The sequence below is a fragment of the Eubalaena glacialis genome, chromosome 2, assembly GCF_028564815.1.
Source record: "Eubalaena glacialis isolate mEubGla1 chromosome 2, mEubGla1.1.hap2.+ XY, whole genome shotgun sequence".
Lineage (NCBI taxonomy): Eukaryota > Metazoa > Chordata > Mammalia > Artiodactyla > Balaenidae > Eubalaena > Eubalaena glacialis.
Window position 1 is genome coordinate 30725019 of NC_083717.1, and position 18623 is coordinate 30743641.

General features: G+C 52.0%; 1 protein-coding gene and 1 pseudogene across 6 annotated transcripts in view; both read right to left on the reverse strand.

The window, feature by feature from the left end:
- The window catches only part of PCSK6 (proprotein convertase subtilisin/kexin type 6), a 195764-nt gene that overhangs the window by 48612 nt on the left and 128529 nt on the right, over positions 1–18623 (reverse strand). For all 6 annotated transcript variants that reach the window (XR_009699485.1, XM_061181688.1, XM_061181686.1 and 3 more), the window contains exons 12-13: positions 9737–9925; positions 5881–6017 (exon numbers count right to left, since the gene is read on the reverse strand). Coding sequence is in view for 5 of the 6 variants with exons in the window: in XM_061181688.1 (XP_061037671.1) it covers positions 5881–6017; positions 9737–9925 (326 nt within the window). In the remaining variant the exon portion in view is untranslated. The remainder of the gene's footprint in view (positions 1–5880; positions 6018–9736; positions 9926–18623) is intronic.
- LOC133086175 (U2 spliceosomal RNA) lies at positions 7352–7508 on the reverse strand (annotated as a pseudogene).

Sequence of the window (18623 nt, forward strand, 5' to 3'; positions counted from 1 at the left end):
TGGATGGGAATGATTGAAACACCACTTGCAAAGGCAACCCGGCTGTGAAGCAGGATTTGTACTCAGTCCCATCCCTAACTTGCCTCCGGAGGAGCGTAATCCCAGGAGAAGACACACCTTCTCCTTGGCCCAGGAACTGAAGAGAAAAACGAATGAGTAATCTGCTCCTCAGTTGTGAAAAAAAGAGTTTTAAAACTAACAACATAAACCAGGCTCAGTGTGACAGGAGGTGAGTACTGCTTGAGGGAGCGTGTCATTCAGACAACTTAGTTACTCAGTAAGCCCCGGGTCTTATCTCAGATTTTAGAGCACTCTCACCCAGCATACCACTGGAACTGAATTGGCTTTCTTTTTTTTAAGCAATTATGATGCAGAGATTTGAGGGGGACTGAAATGAACAGAGACGCAGCCCCGCACCCCAGGACCCATTCTTGGAATCACTGCAGAGGAAGGACAGGGGCCGTGCTTTCTGAGGGCAGTGACCGTGTGTTGTTGCTTTATTCCTGGCACCGAGGCCAACGGAGACCCGGTACCTACAGGCCACCTTGAGCTGACAACCAGGGAGGGAACGACATGCCCACTGGGACCCATCACAGCCTCGGCACCAACAGCATCTCGAAGGCCTGCACTTCTACTGGGCTTCGGGGTCTGCGTCAGGGGGAAACCCTAGTCTTCTGTGTCACCTTCGCAGGCTGAGGTCCCACCAGACTGACCTGCACGGTTCAGGGTCTGGTTGCCACAGTCCTTACCCTCTCCCTCCCACCCCCATCTACGTGCAGAGACGCCGATGGAGCCAACGCAGACTTCGGCTGCGCTCAGGGAGGAGGTGCTAGGTAGTGCCTGCACGGCTGAGCGGGTGGCTGAACGGGCGGCCGAGACGGGGAGCCCGACCTCGTCCTGCCCGGGAAGCAGGGCATGTGGTTTGTCAACAGCCACTGGCTACCAGATTCCACAAGGCCGCCTCAGGAATCGTGTTTCTACAGGGTGGAGCTCAGACAAATGAACCCACCCCAGGGGCCGCTGTAGGAGCAAGGAGACCCTCTACGACAGCACTGAAGGAAGGGTCCCCGCCCCCCAGAGTCCAGCAGGTCACAGAAGGTCAGAGCTAGAAGGTACCAGGGGGTGTGTATTCTGCGCCGGTCTCAACCGGCCCAGGCCCAGACGCCACCCACACTCAGGGAGGGAGACGGCCTGTTTCAGGACTTAATTCGGGGTTGCCCCCCGCTCCGCTAAGCCTGTGTCCTCTGCAGCAGGCAGAGCGTCGGTCATGGGGTGATCACCCCTGTCCTCGTTCGTTCACCAAACATCTTCTGTGTCTATTACCAGCCATGCAGCAGGAGGCACTGGGGACACAGCAACCGCCGGAGGACCAGACTCCAGAGAGCAAATGTCAGCAGGACAAAGGCAGAGCCAGCACGTGCGGTGCAGGCCAGAGGCGGGGAGCGGATGGGCAGGATGGGGTGGCGGGGAGGTGCACGGCACGCAATTCCGCGCTGCACCGAAGCAGCCCCCAGCTCGGCACATGCACCCGTGTGGAATCGTTATGGAAACAGATTCCCTTCCGGCGCCCACATCCTGCAGGCACAGGGTCACCCCACTCACCCCTGAGGGAGCCCGTCCACACGCGTGGCTTTCAAGACCCGCCATTTGCTCACAGCACTGAAGTGTGTGCACCCGATCTCCAGGTCCACTTCTCTACCTGGATATGTCACAGGCACCTTCAAACTGAGCTCCTGATCCTTCCCCCAGCACCCACTCCCCCGTGATGTCCCAGATCTAGGAAATTGCACTCCCTTCTCCCGATGCACAGGACAAACCTCCGGAGTCCTCAGGGCCCCCTCTCCTCTCGGCACCCACATCAGATCTGTCAGCATGTCCTCTTGACTCTACTTTAGGAACCAGCTGCTTTCAATACCTCCACTGCTGCCCACCCCGCCCCAGTCAGGTTCACCTTCACCTCACACTGCGATGGCCTCCTAACTGGCCGCCCCCCCCGCCTCTGCCCTCTCCCCACTCCAGCCACACTCAGTCACTGCGATCCAGCTGTCAGAGTGACCCTGTCCACATGGTGGTTCAGACTATCTCTCTCCTCTGCTCACAATCCCTCTGGGGCATCCCACCAACAACAATCCTGACGACAGCCCACAAAGCTCGGCGCAATCTGGCCTTGCCGCGTCTCGGGCACCACCGGGCACACTGCATCACCACCTGCGTGTTGACAAAACCCCAGGGGGAGCGCTAGACGAGGAGGCCCAGGGTCTCCTAGGCGTCTGCCTGCTCCGCTCCCACCCAGCCCCACAGTAGGCTGTCTGGAGCTGGGTCTGGAAGAGGAGCGGGATCCGGACAGGCCAGAGAGCGCAGAGGAGCATCCAGGCCAGCAACGCCCCTCCCAGGATGTGGACGTGCCACACAGGCCACGGCCAGGAGAGATCCAGCTCAGCTCCACGTCCCAGCCGAGGATGCTGAGGTCCAGAGAGGAGACTTGACTTACTAAGTGCTGAGAAACATGAACATCCACGAGGCTCATCCCGCGCTTCCAACAGGCAGGCTGGCTGTGGTGTGTGGATGCACAGCCTTTGCTGCTCCCCTGCGCGAGTGGCTGGGCTGGTGCCGGCTGGCGCGGGGACTCTGCCTCTGCCCGTGGCGCAGGGGACGCAGCCGGCCTGACAAGCCGACCCTTGCCCTTTAATAGGGCCGATGCACTCTGGGGCTTTTAAAGGACTACTTGAGGAGCGTCTAGTTTTAAAAGACGTCAATTTCAAGTGATTTAAAATTTTAAGTTTTTGTATTTTCAGAATTTGTTCCACTAATGTATTGCATAATAGTGATTATTTTAAAGGCAGAAAGACAGTGATTTGGGGGGTGCATAGGGGGACCTCAGAGATGACTTGATCACTTAAAGTCAATTTTTTTGCATAAAGCAAGTCAATGCTCCTCTCTCCTCCCCGATTTTAAAAAAAAAATCCGTGAAACTGTTTTACAGAGAATCAGAGAAGAACCAGGGCAGAGGAAGGGTTTAGGGTCATCAAAAAGAAGAGCATGTCTGCAGAGAAGGCCGCAGGGAACAGCTGATCAGAGAAAACAAAGCTTGGGTAAAACTGTTCCACAGACAAGCCAGACTGGAGCACAGTCCCCGCACTCCACCAGGAACCCGACAGAGGGACTTTGGTAGAGCTCAGCACCTCGGTGGTGACTACAGGACAAGACATCACAGTTGCCTGCTTTTCCTTCCTGGTGTATGTACCCTGTCACCTAGATCAACGCCTGGCCAGTAGCAGGCATTTAATAAAGATCGGTTAAACAGACGATTATTAGCTAAGAGTTACGAAAGGAAGCAAAAATTACCAGAGAAGTAAACAATCTGAAAACATTTAAAAAACCATTCCATTTACAATAGCATCAAAAAGAATAAACTACTTAGGAACAAATATAACCAAGGAAGCAGACTGAAAACTACAAAATACTGCTGAAAGAAGCCCTAAATAAATGGAAAGACATCTGTGTCCACGGATGGGAAAACTTCATGATGTTAAGACAGCGATACTCTCCAAGTTGACCCACAGATTGAGCAAAATCTCTATCAAAATTCCAACTACCCTTTTTCCAGAAATGAACAAGCTGATCCTATAATTCATATGGAATTGCAAGGGACCCCGAATAGCCAAACCAATTTTGAAAAAGAAAAAGTCAGAGGACCCACATATCCCTGATTTCAAAACTTACTACAAACCTTCAGTAATCAAAACAGTGTGTTACTGACATAGGGAGAGACCTATGGACCAGTGGAATAGAGCTGGGAGTCCAGAAACAAGCTTATACATTTATGGCCAATTGATTTTAGACAAGGTGTCAAAACCATTCACTGGGGAAAGAATAGTCTTTTCAACAAACGGTGCTGGGACAACTGGACAGCCACGTGCAAATGAATGAATTTGGACTCTTACCTCACGTTACATACAAAAAGTAATTAAAAATGGATCCAAGTTCTAAACGTATAGAGCTAAAACTATAAAACTCTTAGAAGAAAACATAGGTTTCGGGACTTCCCTGGTGGTGCAGAGGTTAAGAATCCGCCTGCCAATGCAGGGGACATGGGTTCAAGCCCTGGTCCGGGAAGATCCCACATGCTGCGGAGCAACTAAGCCCGTGTGCCACAACTACGGAAGCTGGAGTGCCTAGAGCCTATGCTCCGCAACAAAAGAAGTCACCGCAATGAGAAGCCCACACACTGCAACAAAGAGTAGCCCCCACTCTCCGCAACTAGAGAAAGCCCACGTGCAGCAATGAAGACCCAATGCAGCCAAACATAAATAAATAAAATAAAGTAAATTAAAAAAACAACAACATAGGTTTCAATCTTCGTGGCCTCAGATTAGGCAATGGTTTCTTAAATATGATGTTAAAAGTGAAGCAAAACTAGAAAAAATAAACTGAATTTCATCAAAATAAAAAACCTGGGCTTCCCTGGTGGCGCAGTGGTTAAGAATCCGCCTGCCAATGCAGGGGACACGGGTTCGAGCCCTGGTCAGGGAAGATCCCACATGCCACGGAGCAACTAAGCCTGTGCGCCACAACTACTGAGCCTGCGCTCGAGAGCCTGCGAGCCACAGCTACCGAAGCCCGCACGCCTAGAGCTGGTGCTCTGCAACAAGAGAAGCCACCGCAATGAGAAGCCCGTGCACTGCAATGAAGAGTAGCTCCCACTCGCCACAACTAGAGAAAGTCGGTGCGCACCAACGAAGACTCGATGCAGCCAAAAATAAATAAATGAAATAATTTTTTAAAAAAACAAAACTTTTGTGTACCAAAGGGCACTATCAATAAAGTGAAAGAAAAACCCACATAATGGGAGAAAAAATTTGCAAATCATATTATCTGCTAAGGGTCTAGTATCCAGAATATTTAAAGAACTCTTACTCAACTCTTGTTGTATGATTATAACTCAATAATAAAAGACAAACAATCTAATTTAAAAGTGGGCAAAAGACTTGAATAGACATGTCTCCAAAGAAGATATAAAATGCCAAGAAGCACATGAAAAGATGGTCAACATCACTAATCATAAGGGAAATGAAAATCAAAACCGCAATGAGATACCACTTCTCATCCCCTAGGATGGTTATAATTGAAAAAATGTGCTGGCAGAGAAATTAAAATCCTCATATCTTGCTGACAGAAATGTAAAATGGTCTGGCCACTGTGAAACAGTTCGGCAGTTCCTCAAAAAGTTAAACACAGTTACCATATGACCTAGCAATTACACTCCTAGGTATACAGCCAAAAGAAGTGAAAACACATGTCCACACAGAAACTTGTACATGGACGTTCATAATAGCTATTAAGTAAAAACAACCCACCTGTCCATCAACTGATGAATGAATAAACAAAATGTGGGAGAGTATTTAGTCATATAAAGGAAAGAAGCACTGACACCTGCTACAGTACGGACGAACCTTGAAAACATCAAGCTGAATGAAAGAAGCCAGTCACAAAAGGTCACGTGTTGTATGATTCCATTTATATGAAACGTCCAGAAGAGGCAAATCCAGAAATAGAAAATAGGTGAGGAGTTGCTAAGGGCTGGGAGGGGTGGGGGATGAGGGCGACCGTTTAATGGGTATTGGGATTTCCCTCTGGCGTGATGACAAAGTTCTGGAATTACATCGTGGTGACAGCTGCACAACATTGTGAATGCACTGAAAGCCATGGAATTGTACGCTTAAAAACAATTTAAGCAGTGACATTTATATTATGTAAATTTTACCTCCAAGAAAAAACAACAACAAAGAATGATCCAGGTACTGTAGTTGAATAAAAGTCTAGAGTTAACAAAAGGATTGAAATACAAAAGCTGCTGGGACTTTCCCAAGACCCACTGACCTTGTTTCTCTGGGTTGCGGACCTGGGACGGCATGTCCTGGATTTCCAGGGTCCATTCCCCCTCGGCCTTCTCTCCCCAACAGTGTACGGTCATGAACTCCCAGTTTGTAAAGCCTTCGTTGGAATGATCCAGCAACCTGCAATTGGAAACGTGGGGTCAGAACACAGGGTCCCCGAAGGCATGGTGGCCGGGGTGACCAGCCCACCGAGGGCTCTCCTGCCTGGGAATTATGCCCAGGTGACTGCAGAGCTGGCTGAAGTGCCCCCCAGGGCAGAAGGGGGCTGGCCCGTGGCTGGCCTGAAGGTGCAGGAGACGCTGATGCCTTCAGGCCCTGGCTGTGCAGCACAGCCCTGCACGGCACCTTCACCTCCGTGACCTCACTGGGTCTCCAAACACTCTAAAAGGAAGGCAGTCAGGCTGCACAGGTGGCGCCAGCATAAGGCAGGGGCTGGGTCAGAGGTGGGCTCCTCCCCCCACCCTAATTCGCAGACGAGAGGCCCCGGGAATAGGGATCTTCTGCAGGTACCCCCTCCAGTGACTGGCTGAGCTGGAATGCCCTCAAGGGCATTTTGACTCCTGTCCTGGGTTCTCTCCATCACCAACAAACGCCCTCATGTTCCACCCCAGGAGGGATCCTACAGAGCCCGTGACCCCCAGTTCCTGGATGGAGGCTGGGCCACACCATCCTTCCCCCAAAGCCACAAGGTCATCACAAAGGAGGCCTTTCTAAAATGCTGGTTTATGGAACGAAGGAATCTTTCACATTTGTCTGAGAGCCAGCTCTTGTGGTTCTTCTCCAGAAGATACAAGTAAGAAAAAATGAACAACTACTCAAACTTGTGGGAAAGATGTTGTCCCTTAATCTCCAGGGCTTAGCAGGTTTCCACAGCTGCATTTGGGGGAGGGAACGCAACAGGCCTGGTGGTTTTCCACTGCGGGCAGGAGGCACCCCTGGGCGCTCCTCCCATGGCCCGTGTCCCCTGCAGGTGCAAGAGCCCCCTCGGTCCTTCCAGACTGGAAGAAGGTCCTTCCTGTTGGACCTTCGGCCCCGGTCCATTTTCTCACACTTGGTTCAGGCAGAAACAGGGAGCAACTCATGGACACCCTCCCTCTCCAGCACCCAGGGCCCCTCAGTAGAAGGAACCCCTGTAGAAGGAACAATTCTGGACTCTTCCTTCACGGCCTAATTTTCTATCTCTATTTTGGAATAACAATTTTTTAATGTAGAGGCTCTTTACTGTTCATCAGAAATTCATATGTATGTTTTGTGTGATGTCAGAGTCAATTCCCAATTGGGGGTTCTCCAAACATCCATTGTACAAAAATGTTTATCAAGGAAATGTGCTTTGCGTGGAGAACAGTGCGGGGAGGGGAAAACCTCTACTTTCTTCTAAGAAACCGCAAAGGTCAAGGCTGATCTTCACACACGATGCCAGACTGAATCTAAGGCACTGGGGACAGAACAAAGACAAGCTCTTTCAAGGGCTGAGGTACTTAAGACGTCAGCTTACTCGGAGCGAAAAACACCTGGAAACCCGAAAAAAGCTTCTGAATTAAGCAAGATGTGAAATAAAGTAGAAGGTAATCAATCCTACACTTGATCTTAGCCAAAAGGCCGAGAAGCGATTGGATCCTAAAACACAAATTCTTGGTATAATCACACAATCTGCCTTGGAAAAAACCAAATTCCCAAGACTCAGATGACGGCCCAGTGGCTCCGGACGGGTTGAACATGCTTGATGGCGCTGGCTCAGCGTGACCCAGGGAGCGGGCAGCTGTGAACCAGGTGAGCTCAGCAGCGCCCGCTCTCTCATCCCAGGGGCTCCAACCCTGGGCCTGAGCAGAGGGATAGAAGTTAGGAAGGGATAAACACAGAGCCGGGTGCTGGAAGGTTTCTGCTGACGGGTAGGCAGGTGTAAGCAGGATGGGAGCACAGCCAGCCCCTGAGCCAGGGACCATGCCAGCATTTCCACCTGTATCATCACATCCAGTTCTTGTAATACTCTTAACTGTGACAGAGGGGTCACAGGACGTTTCCAGAATTGAGGAGCAGTGGCCAGCTCCCAGGTGCCCCGCTGGGAGGTGAAGGAGCAGGTTGCGAGCTCAGGCCTCTGGGCTCCAGAGCCCACGCCGGCCCTCCCTGGTCATTGCGGCCCCCACCCCAAGCCTCCCCATGCTCAAGGTCAACGCAGTCCACCATTTGGGGTCTGCACCCAGCTCCTGCCTCAGATTCAAGGGTTGCCAACTTGGATGCCTCTAGGCATCTGGCCTGGAGCAAACGGGGGTCCAGCGAGGTGACCTCACGAGAGCCTGGGCACGAGCGGCCCACGCCCGGCCTCAGTGCTGCTGCAAGGACAGGGCCCTGGGGTGCTCTAGTGAGTATTTGCCCTGAAACGTGAGCCCAGTATTGGACAGCTTCCAATTTTTCAAGAAGCACTAGAAATTTGGACTTTTAAAGGAACTCTCTAAAAGTTCTGATTAATAATAACAGCAACTCTGGTTGCAAAACAGCACAAAGCTGCAGCTTGCCAGCCGGCACCCTCAAAATACTCGTGCGCATGGTGGTCTCCCACGTGCAGAGGGTGGCCCGGGCCTACCTTCAGAGGGGAGATGCCACCTGTCACTCTTGTGCTATGAGGGGGGAGCCCAGCAGGGGCCAAGCTTGGTGCCCAAGCCGTGGGAGCTGATGAAGCCAGGGTCTGGTCTCCAGGTGTGTCCAGCGCACTGACAAGCCCAGGGCTGGGCCCACAGTCTCCTGCCACAGAGAGACCAGGCTGCTGGGGAGGCGGGGGGGGCGAGGAGGACACAGCACACTCCCCTCTCTCTGATGGAGGCCGACTGCCTCTCTCCGTGTCATGCAGAGCAGCCGGGGACAGAGGGACATCAAGAGAAAGGGCCCCTCCTGCCTGGTCCTGTCTGGAGGCTGTCACTCACCCCCATTTCTGAATCCTGCAGCCCCAAGAAGGGCTGCAGCCCTGGGCAGGGACCCAAACGAGGCCAGGGGGCCCAGGCGGAGCACGCAGGCAGCGGGGGCTGCGGTCCAGCGGGCAGGGCAGTCTCAGGGTGCGTCCCAAGGGGTACTGGGCACGACTGCCAGTTCTGTTTTTCAAGAGAAGCGGGAAATGCTGATTTGTCCGTGAAACCTTTTTTCTCCCTCTGCCTCGTAGCTGGAAGGAACCGGAAAAGGAGGCCAAGGCCCCTCTAGCCTCCCCCGAGCTCCCGATACCACTTCACTCTGATGACCCGCAAGTCACATAAATGCAGCAAAGCGCTTCTTCTTGTCTCGAAGTCTGTCGAAGAAATGACTCCACAGCCTTGCACAAACCGGGCACCACAAACTGTGCACCGGGCTCCAAGAGTTCAGAGCCCCCCTCTCAGAGCATCTGCTCCACAGGGACCGTCCTAGTGCATGAGCAAGACCTCCGCAGAGAGAAGCCCCCTAACACCTGTGCGTCTCCCTCAGAGCCTCCTGCCCGTGCAGGCTCTACCCCAGGACACAAAACAGTGCTCCTCTGACACGCGTTCTCACTTAAAATGCAGAATGAATACGATAAAAATGATCTCCAATGACCTCAGCAATGAAGTCATAGCCAGAATTCCATGCATTTCTCCACTAAGCAACGAAACAACCACAAACCTTTGTCACTACTTACTGCCTGAAATGGAGAGTTTCCCAGGGCGGCTTTGAAGGGCAGGTTGCAGGAGGCTATTTTTCAGGTTTGTTGGGTCTACGTGTGAGTGTCTTCAAGAGGCAGAAACAGCTAGACCCTCAACGTGCCGGGTGCCTTGCAGGACCATGTGACCTTAAGGTGAGCCCGGCTCCCGCCCCGGCCCCCCAGGCCAGCCTGGATTTACCTCTTTGCCAAAAGCTGAGACTTGGTCCCTGAGGGAGAAATCAAGTGGATCTGCAGGTCTCCTCGGCGTGGGTGGGAGATGGTGATTCGGGCCACCACGTGCTCCAGGTAGCCCACACGCTGGTCCGAGTGGTCGGCACAGGCGGTGGTCAGGGCGCTGGTCCTCAGCGTCTGCACCACGGGGATGCTCCTGGTGGAGGAGGGAGGGGCTTAGTACTTGGCACCTGAAGCCCTCAGTCGCGCACGAGGGGGACGGATCCAGGCCTCCCAGCCGCAGCCCCTTGGTCTCACACTCAGAAGTGCCTGTCGGGGTTACATCACCTGCCCAGAAGAGGTTTATCGTTCCGGAATTTGCTTAGATACATTTAAAGAATGTCTTCTTGCGCAGACTCGGCTAACGTACCCATGGATCCGCCCCCTCGGTGCCCTAACCCTTTGGCCAGCTCATCTCCTCAACGCCTGGGGTCTGCAAGGCTTTAAAACCCCAGCACTTCTGTCTCAAAGACTGGCCTTGAAGATATAAGTCGTGATGCTGAATGATAACAACAGCAAACATTTCCTGAGTTGGCTACATGCCGGACACTAGCCCCTGTTGTGAGAATTCATCACGAGGACCGACCCGTTTAATCCAGAGGGAGATCGAGGACCGTGCCCAAGGTCATAGAGCTACTGAGAGGCAGAGCTGGGGCTTGAGGCTCTGAGTCCCCAGAGGTGCCCAGCTTGTGTGGACCCACACTCGTGTTCAAGAAACCAGGAAAGAGGAGACGGACAAGGGACCCAGGGCCAGACCTGGCCTCTGGTGCTGAATGCACTGGTCGAGGCCACAGTGACTGGACAGGAGATGGTCTGCTCCGGACCGTCTGCTTTAAGGATGGGGGCCCCTTCCTCCCCCGCCCCGTGAAGGGAGTGGATGACAGTTCTCTGTACAAACTCAGGGGAGCTTTATCATCTGGGGTGGAATCTGAGGACAGGCACCAAGCCCCAGTCATTCAAGACTCAGTTCCACCAGGATTTTCTCACATGCTCCCCAGATGGAGCAGACAAGCCTGCACACGACGCTGCTGCAGAGCCCCGGCCGGGCCACCCTCTGAGTCTGCACCACTGCGGGTCACCCTAATGGTCTGTAAACTGAACAAAGGCCACCCTCCGCCCAGCAGCACAGGAGTAATTCCCCACCGCTTGGCCAGCGCTCTGTTTATTATGGGGAGCGCTTTTCCCATTATGCCCGACTTCCCTCTGGGGAGGCGCGGGGCTCGCAGCGTGGGTTCAGCATCTCAGGAATTACGTTGCTTGGCTCGACTGGGCCCGAGTCATAAAAAACAATCAAAACACTTATAAACAGTGATGTAATTCCCTCAGAGACTCTCTAAATATTTGAAAACATGATTTGCATACATCCTAAATTGATTTAGAGATGCTGAGTTCTTCCATTGCCTTCTCCCAAGTTTCACTGTCTGTGTTTACAGGTCAGTGGGCCCCCCGCTGCGGGAGACGCAGTGCAGAACAGAAAGCTCCGGAGAGTTCCAGCCCCGCCGGGCACACATGTATCTCCAGGTAAATTATTCCCGGCCCTCTTGCACTAAGAAGGCAGCGTGGGTGCTGGGGGGAGGGGACCCCTCCGTGTGAAGACTCACTAAACAACCCCATGCTCTCCTGGGCTGAAGAGCAAGATGTGGGTGAAACAGAAACAAAAGTCATAATGAAGTTTTAAACTCTGTACCTGCCCCCACTCCCAACCATTTGCCAATTAGGATGCGGAGCAATCACCCTGCTCTAGAAACAGACCTGGGATCCCAGCCAGGAAACCTTAATCCTAGGGATGAGGTGCAGGCATTCAGAGAATAGGAGCAGGAGAAAAAAAAAAGGGCAGCCCGACCCCCCTCACGGCCGCCTCCCTGGGCCCAGCCCTGGTGTGGACATCTAGAGGAAAGCGCAGCTCAGGGCGTGTGACATCCTCAACAAGATTGTCAAAGCCTCTTGCAATCTGCTGTTTTTACTCCTGCTCAGGGACCCCAGCTGCCAGGCCCCCTGAGGTCACAAAGGTTGGCCAGTCTGACGCACAGAAGCTGCAGGGTTTAGGTTAAACGATGCACAGAAACACAAACATAGGTAAGTTTGTACTTTAATCACCAAAACTGATTTAGAGAGATCTTAACACTCCCAAGATAACCGAAAATGTTCCTCTGCTACTAAACCCCGAAATTGTTGTCTGTGCACAAAGCTATCTTCCCAGGACCTAGGGGAACCGAGGAGTAAAAGGTCCTATAAGACCTCCCTCCAGACCCAGTGATATTCAAGCTCTGGGGGCTGCCCTCCTTCGAAGAGGGCTCTGGGGACAGAGACGTGTCACTTCCTGCTAAGTCACAGGTCAGACTTAATTATGGACCTTCCAGATGTTCCTTCATCCTAAGGCCCCTCAGCAGCTCCCTTCTCCTGAGGGGGGAGGGCTACCAGCCCACAGGCTTCATAGTAACTTCCCGGTACCTCCATCCAGTATTCTCTAGTACATAATACCATCTAATTGTGTGTAAATGCGTAGAAACAAGTTCGCAGTTTACTAAATTCAAGGCGCTTGCCAAATCACAACGCTTAGAATCTTATGGAATCAGTGACATTCAGAGCCAGAGGTAGAAATGTTTTCTAGTAAACCAAGTGGCTGGGAAAAGCAGGAGAAGGTGGGCCACGGGCAGAAGCTCTCTCCCTCCCCGCGTCTTTCTGCTCAAGCTAGGAAGCCACTACAGGTCAGCACACGCAGACCTCCTTTCACTGCACTTCGCTTAATTGCGTTCTGTACAAATTGAAGGTCTACAGCAACCCTGTGACAAGCATGTCTGTCGGCGACACTTTTCCAAAAGCATTCGCTCGCTTAGTGTCACGCTTTGGTAATTCTCACAATACTTCAAACACTTCAGTATTATTATTAAAAGTTCTGGTGGTCTGTGATGAGTGATCTTTGATGTTACTATTGAAAAAAGATTATGACTCACTGAAGGCTCAGATCATGGGGAGTCTTTTTTGGCGATAAAGTATCTTCTATTAAGGTATGTACATTGTCTTTTTAAACATAATGCTGTTGCACACTTAACAGACTATGGCACATTGGAAACGTAACTTTTATATGCACTGGGAAACCAGAAAATTCATGTGACTCGTTTTATTGCAGTGGTCTGGAACTGAACCAATAATATCTCCAAGGTCTGCCTGCATTCCTCACTCCCACCTTGAAGACCTCTCCCCAGCTCAGCTGCAAGGCCAGACCTGTGCTTTGGCCCTGAGCATCCCCAGGGTGACGCCACCTTTCCACGCGCAGGGCTGGGGCCAAGCGGGCCGTGCTCAGTTCCTCCCAAGACAGTCCTGAGGTCATGTGGAGCAGGAGACCCAGTGGAACCAGAAAGCAGCAGCGTCCTTCCCCCTGTGGTATTTGGCATCTGTCTGGGGGAGAAGAGGCTGCTGCAGAGCCGAGGACCATGACAACGGAGGGTCATCCAGGAAGGTCAACCAGAAGGTCAACCAGGAAACCCCTGCACCGACCTTCTAAAGGGTCATGATTGGATGGAGAGGGGTTAATTGGGACAGACTTATTAGACTTAGGAAGGCAACATGGCCTGTGGGAGGGCCTGGGGCCATCTGTTTGGGGACAGCAAGGAGGTTCTGAGTCACTTCCTGGGTCTATGTTCCAGGATGACCATTTTTGGAAGGAGGGTCATGAGAGTCTGAGGCAGAGATTCTGTGACTTTCTTACTCAGGTTAGTTCACATTTAGGATTTTCCTTAGATGAAATTACTTTTGATTATCAAACCATAGACGATCATTTAGGCTGCAAATAAAATTTAGCTTAAAAAAAAAAAAAGAGGCTAATCCAGTATATTAATTTAGACAGGGCTGTCCATGATTAATTGGGCTATAAGGTGTTTTAAACACACAATGTTTAAATTTATGGCACATATTTTTCTTCTATGTGAAATGAAGGGGCTAAATTAGCTGACTTTAAACATTCCTTCCAATTCTAAGGTTCAATCTGATGGGGGTGGGGGGAGACAATGAAATTACAGTCAATCCTCATTATCATGAGTCCATATTTGCAAATTCACCTACCCACTAAAATTTATTTATAACTTCAAATCAATACTTGTGGTGCTTTTGTGGGCATTTGCAGAGAGAGAGGCAAAATATGTGAACTGCCCAGTGTGTGTGTTCCCAGCTGAGGTCGAACAAGCTCATACTATAAACAAATGTCCTTCTTCTGGTCTACCGAGTGCCACGTTTTTCACATTTTTGTGCTTTCTGTTGGTGGTTTCACTGTTTAAAATGGCCCCAAGCACAGTGCTGCAGTGCTGGCTAGCGTCCTAAGCACAGGAAGGCACTGATGTGGCTTGTGGAGAAAATCCATGTGTTGGTTCAGGCATCGTCCAGGCCTGAGTTACAGTGCCGCCGACCATGGCTCATTGTCGATGAGTCAACTATACACTTTAAAGTGTCTCTAGACAGAAACACATATAAAACAAGTTTCTGTATTGACCGGTTGACAAAAGTGTTGTGACCAGAGTCTCCCAGGAATGATGGTGCTGCATTCATGAAGTCAGCGTTTGTAGTGACGTCATAGAACTACTGTGAACAATGAGAATCACGGTATCGTTCAACTTCAACTGCTTGTCTTAGAAGTAGGGAGCGCTCACAATGTGGGGGAAACAGGTTTTTTCTTTTTTTTAGTTAATTATTTATTTATTTTTGGCTGCGTTGGGTCTTCGTTGTTGTGCGTGGGCTTTCTCTAGTTGTGGCGAGCAGGGGCTACATTTTGTTGCGGTGCGTGGACTTATCATTGAGGTGGCTAATCTTGTTGCAGAGCGCAGGCTCTAGGCATGTGGGCTTCAGCAGTTGTGGCACGCAGGCTCAGTAGTTGTGGCGCACGGGCTTAGTTGCTCCGCGGCATGTGGGATCTTCGTGGACCAAGGCTCGAACCCGTGTCCCCTGCATTGGCAGGTGGATTCTTAACCACTGCGCCACCAGGGAAGCCTGGGGAAACAGGTTTGCATCAAAAAATAAGCTAAGGGGACTTCCCTGGTGGTCCAGTGATTAAGACTTCACCTTCCAATGCAAGGGGTGCAGGTCTGATCCCTGGTCAGGGAGCTAAGATGCCTTGTGGCCAAAAAACCAAAACATAAGACAGAAGCAATATTGCAACAAACTCAATAAAGATTTTTAAAAAATGGTCCACATCAAAAAGTCTTAAAAAAAAAAAAAAAGCTAAGGAGGACAAGGGCTGCAGGAAAACAAACAGTTAACTAAAGGGATATGAGGAGACAGAACAAAGGTCGAGGGCCTGGGTATGGTCACCCCCAGTGCAGGACTGCAGAGCACCCCTTGAGTTTCCTTAAGGCACCCAGGCCCATGTAGGATGCCATGATGGAGGAAGCCAGGAGCAGCGGCCTCATACAGTAGCAGGCAGGCACGGATCGGATGCCCTGGAGAGGGGCTGGGAGGGCAGGGAACCTGCACAGTACAGAGCAGGAAAGAGGGGCTTCTAGCTGCCTGAAGTGCCGTGAGCCCGTTGTGTGCCACAGCCCCCCTGCAGAGCCCTGGAGTCGGGCCGGCATGGGTCCAGCCACACAGGTGCTCCGGGCCAGCCCAGCTGACCTGCTGCACGACAGACACCAGGGCCCGGCCCCTTGGGTGGTGGCAGCTGATGGAGACTGCAAGAGCCTGCAGGTAGCCAGGGCCAAGCTGTCTTCCCGTCTCAGAGACAGTGTGCCCCGCAGCCGGGATGCAGAGGGATGGAGGGAAGGTGTCCTGGGGGACGTGGTTCCATCCTGCCTGAGCTCCTGGGATGCGCTCCTGCCCAGAGGGACACGTTTCCCGGTCTTCCCTCTTGAGTAGAAGGACCAGGCCACCCTAGTGTGACCTTCAGAGAACGGTGTTCATTGGCATTAAGTGCAGGTGTCCTGGTGAGGGCTGTGGCCACACCTGCCAGTTCTGCGTGAGGTCGTGTGGGTTCTGAGCCAGGGGCCTGGGTGTCCGTGGTCACAACGAAGAGCACTGACACCCCTCTACCCTCGCCCGCCCCTCAGCCCTAACCGGGCTGTCCTCCCCTGGGGTACATCCTGTTCAGGGAGACGGTCCCCACGGCCATGACCCGAGGAGTCACAGGGCCACCCTCTCTGCAGATCCTGCCCGGGACCCAGCCTGTGCTCAGACATGAGCATGGCACCCACTGTGCCCTGGGGGACCACTCAGGCCCTGCTGGTGCCCCTCAGCTGGCCTGCTCCGTCCGGCGCCACCCCCCACCCTTGAGTCAGGCTCAGGCCAAGAGGAGCAGAAAGGCCAGCAGCACAGCAGGAGAGAGGCTGTGATGGGCGGGGGCTGGGGCTGCCATCACAGACCTGTCGGGGGAAGCTGTGCTCGTTCCCTTCTGAAGGAAGGCCATGCGGACATCCCTAGTCTGGATGCTGTACATCTAGGGACTGGGGGTGGGGGATTTAGCCTGTCTCCGTCGGGATCCCCCGCCCGAGAGACAGTAAGAAGTCCCTGGGGTCGTGGAGAAGGTCAGGGAGCCGCCAGGAGAGACGGGCCTGCAGAGGTGGGCACAGCGAGGAACGAGAGGGGCCAGGCCCCCCACTCCGAGGCGCTGCCAGATCTCCCTGGGCCATCTCTTTACAGCCTGTCACCCACCCCCACCCCGGAACAGCCCCCCGCCCCACAGAACAGGCTGTGGTGTCTGACCCACCTCTCAGGCACCCACGGGGAAAGCACAGCCTACGCAGCTTTCAGTGAGTGCTGAGTGTCGGTGCAGCAGGAGGGGAAATCCCTTGAACTCGCTGGGCACTTTTGCGATAGAGAATGGCTTGTTACGGGCCTTACAGATGACACCGGTGAAAATATGAGCTGAGCCCGAGTCTCTGTTGTGACATTCAAACACACATGGAAGACATTCTTGCCTGGTCTTGGGCACAGATGGTTTTAAATCTCCTTAGAACTTCTGTCAATTACAGGAAGGTAAATAGGATCATGACCAGTGCCATCTGCCTGTGCAAAATTATTTGAAAGTCTGTGGGTGTCAGATAGAGAAGGATAAAATGAACACTTTTATAGCCTTTCTAAAAAAGTGAAAAAGAAAATCAAGCTTAGTATAATTCCCGTGAATGAAAAAGAGGCCCAGCTTTTAAGTATCTTATTTGACTCACAGGATTTTCTAGCCGGCACTTCCCTTGCGTCTTTAAAAACCCAGGCTACGGCGAAACAGTTTATGACATCCATGTCTCCTAACTTCGTGCTGGAAAGACAACCAGTCTTCTAAAGCAAAGAGGACTTATGTACTTGTCTTCAGCTTCAGCAGGTTTGGAAGATTACCATCTAGACAGCTTGTGGTTTAGTATGGCTTGTCTTTTATTAAAGAACTCACCCACCACACAAAAGACACTTCAAAACTAAAAGCTTTGAATATTTAGGTTTATCTATAGAGCAGACCATCTATTTCTAGATGTTCAAGAATTAACCGTGCACTAACCACATGCTGTTTACTTTTCTGGTGTTTCATTAAACCAGACTGCGTGTGATGTCATTTTATAACAACTCTGCTTGTAAATACGTAGGTGAATGTGATGGATGACAATTATCAGGCCCTTACTGTGAGCCGGGCATTGTTCTAAGCACTCCGCGTGTATTCACTCATTCAAAACCCCCAACCAGGGTGTGAGGTTTGGGAGCTGTTTTAAATCCCCACGTCATAGATGAAGAAACTGAGGCTCAAAGGAGTTAAGAAGCAGCCACGGCTGGATGTCAGTGCTCTTCATTCCTGCCCTGCCCGTGACCACGGACACCCAGGCCCCCTGGCTCAGACGTCACCGCAGAACTGGCAGGTGTGGCCACAGTCCTTGCCGGGATGCCTGCACTTAATAGCAAGGAACACTGTTCTCTGAAGGTCACAGTAAGGTGGCCTAGTCCTTATACTCAGGTGGGAAGACAGGGAAACGTGTCCCATGGGTACATGGGTCCGCACAGAGCGGCCAAAGAGGCCCCCTCCCCCCTTCCTCCCTCTCTCTCTCGGTGTTCTTCTCCACGGGAAGCACTGAAGCCAGGTCTGGGACATTCACGGCATCCTAAGATTCCACCATGAGAAGGAAAAACCAGAAAGAGGCCAAGACAGTGGACAGCTGTCTCCGGGGACCCCTGGACCAAGAAACATCTGCAGAGAGGGAGCAGGGAGAGGCAGAGGGAGAAGCAGGCGTGTGGGAAGACTTCCTTTTCATCTTTAAGCTAAATGGTCCCAGCAGCTTAGGCAAAGCTACACAAGAACCCTGATGAAGGAAACCAGCCATAAGCACTGGGGGTGCTCAGCGGCCCTGGCTCAAGCGACCCTGGCAGGCAGGCTGCAGCTCTGCCGGGAGATGAAGCCATCAGGGCTAAACACGTATCTGCCTTCCAGGCGGGAGCACTTGGCTGTCTGTCTCTCTCTTGGCTCTTATGTCCTTGGGAACAATTGAATGTGCAGTTGAGGTTTGGGACAGCAGATTGGCTGAATATTCCAGAGAGTCTGAAACTGCTAAACGTAAAGATGATTTTCCCTTAGAAACAGAAGTGCGATTCTTCCCGTCTGCTGGAATTTGCGGGGACCTTTCCTCAAAGGACAGGAACAATGTCACACTGTATGGTATGGTTGCGCCCCTCAACCCATGCTGTCTAGACTCCGTGTACCAGCATTTAAAAAACAAAATAAAATAAAAATAAAAACAACCCTTCGCCACCTAGGCACCACTCTCCCATCTTAAAACTATTTCTGGCAGGAGAAGAATGCTTCATTCAGGAGCTGCCCCAACGGGGAGGCCAGCGGAAAGGAAGGGCTGCAGCCTGGACGCGGCTGGGCACAGGGCAGCCTCGCGGGTGGGACCCAGCCC